The sequence below is a fragment of the Lichenostomus cassidix genome, chromosome 5, assembly GCF_008360975.1.
Source record: "Lichenostomus cassidix isolate B80296 chromosome 5, HeHo_3.0, whole genome shotgun sequence".
Lineage (NCBI taxonomy): Eukaryota > Metazoa > Chordata > Aves > Passeriformes > Meliphagidae > Lichenostomus > Lichenostomus cassidix.
The window spans coordinates 60,088,694-60,093,464 of NC_139486.1; the positions used below are offsets into that span (position 1 = coordinate 60,088,694).

General features: G+C 51.5%; 1 protein-coding gene across 1 annotated transcript; it reads right to left on the bottom strand.

Moving 5' to 3' along the window:
- Positions 1-908: 908 nt before the first annotated feature.
- Positions 909-1,556, bottom strand: LOC146436898 (proto-oncogene Mas-like). Its single transcript, XM_085063856.1, has one exon. It carries the CDS (start codon positions 1,554-1,556, stop codon positions 909-911), a length of 648 nt encoding a protein of 215 aa, XP_084919982.1.
- Between the last annotated feature and the right edge of the window lie 3,215 nt (positions 1,557-4,771).

Consider the following 4,771-nt stretch of genomic DNA (forward strand, 5'->3'; position numbering starts at 1 on the left):
GAGAGATCCTTCTGTGTGTCCTGTGCAGGTAAAGAATTCCTGCTTCCTAATGCTTCCCATTGTGTTAGAAAGTTTATTCCAGCCCCTTTTGGTATCGCTCCCCATCCCTATTTCCACCCCACTGCCCATCCCATCCCATCCCATCCCATCCCATCCAGCAGCTTTCCTGGCCTCTCCCTGGCTCTGAGCACAACCTGTAGATCTGCTGCTCTCCTGTGAGGACATTTGGGATCGGCAGCATCCACACCCTTCCTGACCCCTCCTGACCCCTCCGACACACCCAGACTCCCCCCAGGGCCACCTTCCCCCCTGACAGCCCAACTGCTGCCCTGCTCCAGCCGGGACCAGGGAGATCTTTGCTGTGACACTCAGAGAGCAGCTGGGAAGGGAATGCTGAGCCCCTGGGCCATCCTGCCCATGCCGGCTGTGCCGCTGCCATCCCAGCTCTGGGCACTCGGGATCATGTTTGCTGCAGGGAGCACAAGCCATGGCTCTGTCCCCTCCCTCCCTCCCTCCACCCCCATTCCCGGCTGGCAGCAGGAGCCAGAGGAAGGCAGCAAGCGCTGGCAGACGGGGTGAAGGCAGCTCAGGGTTCAGGATGCTGTTTATTGATATCAGACTGCAGTGGGATGCAGGAACCAGGTGCCAGGGGGATTTTTGGGATCACAGCTGTGTTGCAAAATATTCCCTTGGGGGAATAGTGTTTTAGGACCTGGGAGGGAGGAGGAAAGCCATGTTCCAATGTGCTCCCTGCAGAGCATCCCTCCCACATGCCCCTGCTCGCTTCTCCTGCAGGAATACAGTGTGGGAGGGAAATCCTGAGGATATTTATTAATCAGGTGACTCAAGGAAACCCTCAGCCACTCTCCCAGGGTCCCTCAGCAGTGCAGTCAAAGGGATTAACAGGCTCAGACCACTGTGTCTGTGGTGGTGTCTTTTTTGCGGGCAGAGTTGCCTTTCTGCTCATCAAAAACCCTCTGGAGAGATTTCCTTAGAGACTCCATGGAGAAGTTCCTCCAACACCTCCCCACCAGGAAGTAGACAAAGGGTTTGCTGGTGCTGTTGATGCAGGTGAGCAGGAAAACAACCTGGGAGGACACAACAATGTAGCCGAGCTGGTGCAGGAAGTTCCAGAGGGTGAGGAGGAGAGTGAAGAGCAGAATGAGGAAGATAACAATGTCACGCTTCTTGAGTTGCTGCTGCTGGGAGCCACATTTGGCATTAATGAGGTTGATTGATCTGGAAATTATGTCGGGTACAGCAAAGAGGAGCAGGGTGATGGTGAGCATGGAGATGAGAGCCACCTGACATTGCTCCTGCTTGTGTGATGGACACAGGGAAGTCACCATGGGAATGACAGTGATGAGAGTGAAGAAAGCCCAGAATTCGACACCGTTCATCACCCACACCAGGCGCTCCGGAAGGCGGAAGCGGCAGAAGTGTTGGCACAGCTTGGACAGGACCATCGCCATGCTGGTGTGTGTCAGCCGCCACAGCCCCCAGTAGTAGGAGACTATTGACATCTGGAAAAGGAAGCTCAGGTACACCCGGGGCATGATAGTGGAGCAGGACACTTCCTCCACCAGGGAGAGCAGGGCAGAGGGGACTGTGAAGAGGAGGAAGAAGAAGTCGACGACAGCCAGATTAAAGATTCCCAAGTTAAGGTCTTTCAGTCTGAGGAGGCAGAGGACAGCCCCATTCCCAGCCAGCCCACAGAGGCAGATGAGCAGTGTGACACTGTGTATGGCCATGCTGCTGACATCTATCTCACATGGATCATCTCCTTCAGTGGGTGAGGCAGGAGAGGGGGTGACAGTGCTCACCTCCATGGATGGACGCTGGGCAGGTGGTGGGATGAGGCCTCTGGCTGTGGTCAGAGCGGATGGGGAGTCAGTGCTTGGAGAATCCCAGGATGGACCATGCAGCTCCTCAGCAGCTCCGTGCAGCAGGAAGGATTCAGTAGAGAGCAGTGAGATGTGCAGGGGAGGAGGGCAGTGGAAATAGTGGGATGGGACAGGGAGGTGGGACGGTTGGGATGTTTGGCAGGAGAATGATAAAGAACACAGAGAATAAAAATTTTCAGCTTCCCTGAGGCTGTTAAAAGACCAGCTGGACAAAAAGATAAAAGGATGTAAAGGAGCATGGACAGAGAAGGATAAACGTGGGTGGAACCAGTGGAGAAAGAGATAAGGAAGCCTCCAGTGCTTCTGGGACAAGTTCTGTAACAAGAAGCAACAGCACATGGCCAAAGGAAAAGTTCAAGGAGGGTCACCTTTAATATTGCAGCATTCAGTGAATACTGCAATCCTGTACAGTGAATACAGTGAATACATTCAGTGATGATTATTTATTAGGAAAGAAACACTTTTTTATGACTTTGAAAGATTTTAATGGATAAAACCCCTGTTGGAAAGTCTCTCCACACACAGAAAAAGGAGAGATCCTTCTGTATGACCTGCACACATAAAGAATTCCCACTTCCTAATGTGTTCCATTAGGTTAAAAAGTTTTTTCCATCTGATTTCAATATCAAGATACAGAAGGGAAGCTCAGGGCAGAGGAGGGAGGAGCTGGGGAGGACACTGCAGCCACCAGGAGAGGGTGGCAGGAACAGAGCAGCTGCTGGAGGAGAGGCAGGTGGAGTAGGGAGGAAGGAAAACATTGCACTGACCTGTTCAGTGTGGGGCAGCAGCAGGCAAAGGGTGTCTGTCCTGATCAGCACTGCTTCCTGAAATCTCTTGCTGCATTTGGATCAATATCCTAATGTGGATCCTCCCAGGGAGTAAGATGAAGGACAGAGTGTCCAGATCCCCAGAGATCCCCTCTCCTGTCCCGCTGACTCCTCTCTGTTCCCTGTCGCAGTGTTGCTTCCCAAGACTCAGTGGAGTCACAGGGCAGTCGGGAATTGCAGCTTTGGCTACATCTGAGTTTCACTGCCACTTTCAGTTTTTTGGTTTTTTGGTTTTTTTTTTTAACTGCAAAGGAGGTGGCTTTTGTTAAAAGCTCCACCAGAGCTGTGTGAATGGCTCTTCATTTCCTCTCGATCAGAAACACTCCTTCCCTGCAGAATGTCCCATTCTCCAACTGCTGTCCCATTCCTGACAGGTTTCTACCATTGCTCATTTCTGTTCCCTGAGGGGTCATGGTCCCTCCAGCAGCAGAGGGATGCTGGTGGTGCTGGTGGCACTGGAATGCTGGCAGTGCTGGTGAGGCAGCTGGGTGCTTGTGAGGAACAACTCCCTTTCTGGGAAGAGCTTTGGAACCATTGCCCAAACCTTCCCTGGACTCAAGGGAGTACAACTGAGACAAGGAATCCCTTTTTTTTTCATTCTGCTGTAGGCACACTCTGTCCAAGGGAAGGACAGCAAAGAGTTGCTTGCAGCCAGGTTATCAGCAGTTAGACCCCACATTAATTACTGCCTTAATGATACAATAAGTTATAAGAGATCAGATTTTGGAGTGCTGTTATCCCCCTATCAGCACTTCACCAGAGCTCAACCTCCTCGTCTGTCCTGGGAGCACTTGTGGTTGTTTTTACTGATCCCACCCCTTCACCAGCAGCAACACCTTCCAAAAGTCCAGGTTGCTCCAAATGCAATTCAACCTGGCCTTGGACACTTCAGGGATCCTGAGGCAGCCACAGCATCTCTGGACAACCTGTGCCTCAGCACCCTCACAGGGAAGGATTTCTCCCCAATATCACATCTGAACGCACTCTCTGTCAGTGGGAAGCCATCCCCCCTTGTCCTGTCACTGCAAGCCCTTCTCCAAAGTCCCTCTCCAGCTCTCCTGGAGCCCCTTTAGCTCATGGGTCATCAACTGTTTGCACTGGAAAGGATTGGCCCAGTGAGGGGATGTGAGATTCCACAGCTGGGGACACAAACACAGTGTCAGTGAGGAAGAGAGGAGGCAGTTCTGCTCCCAGGGTCTCCACACACACCAGATTCCAGCAGGAGCATCCCAGCTCCCAGACACATGTCAGTCTGGGTGGGAATCATCTCATTTCAGCTTTCTAGGAATTCTGTGGAATTCATTGTAGGCTGCTGTCTGACTCCCAAGGGAGTGTAGAAGATGACTCAGGTGAAACCTCTAACTTTCTAATGCTTGTAGCCAAGACAGAAGCATTGATTCACCTCTTATCACAAAAAATGAAATTTCTGAAATGTTAAATCATCCCTCTGCTGTATGCCTGTGCTCCAGCTCACACACAGCATTCTTTATTGCACGAATCCTCTTGGAAACTGCATGGTTAAAGTCAAATACCATTGAAGTTATGGTACACAAGTGGCAAAACAACATTTGAACCAGGAATCAAATTTTGTAGTGCAGGGTCCTAGGGATTCACCCCAGGAATTAGAGGGGGCAAGTTCAGGCAGCTCAGAAGACAAGATTTCAGGATTGGGGTTGCTTTAAAACAAAAGAGGAACCTGACACAGAGACAAACTGCTTTCCCACAGGTCTCGTTGCTGAGGTTCTCTCCTGTTACTCATTTCCTGGACAAAGTCAAGAGCAGATTAGAAGCAGAGCTCTGATCCCAGCAAAGGCTCTGAAATAGTTCCCTGTTTGTGAGAGCCCTGGAGAACATGATCCAGCAGGGACAAAAGGGGGCCTGGGACAGACCCCTCACTGGACACTGCCCAGGCTCACCCAGCAGGCTTCTCTCCCCTTTCCCAAGTGAGCATTCCAGGGAAGCTCTTGAAGATCCTGACCCAGGGACAGCAGCTGGTGTGTGTGAGGCAATGTGAACCCACAGTGTGTCTGCTCCAGTGAA

Bases quoted from the DNA above. Each gene is read 5' to 3' on its own strand.
- LOC146436898 (XM_085063856.1), bottom strand. From the start codon at position 1,556: ATGCCCCGGGTGTACCTGAGCTTCCTTTTCCAGATGTCAATAGTCTCC.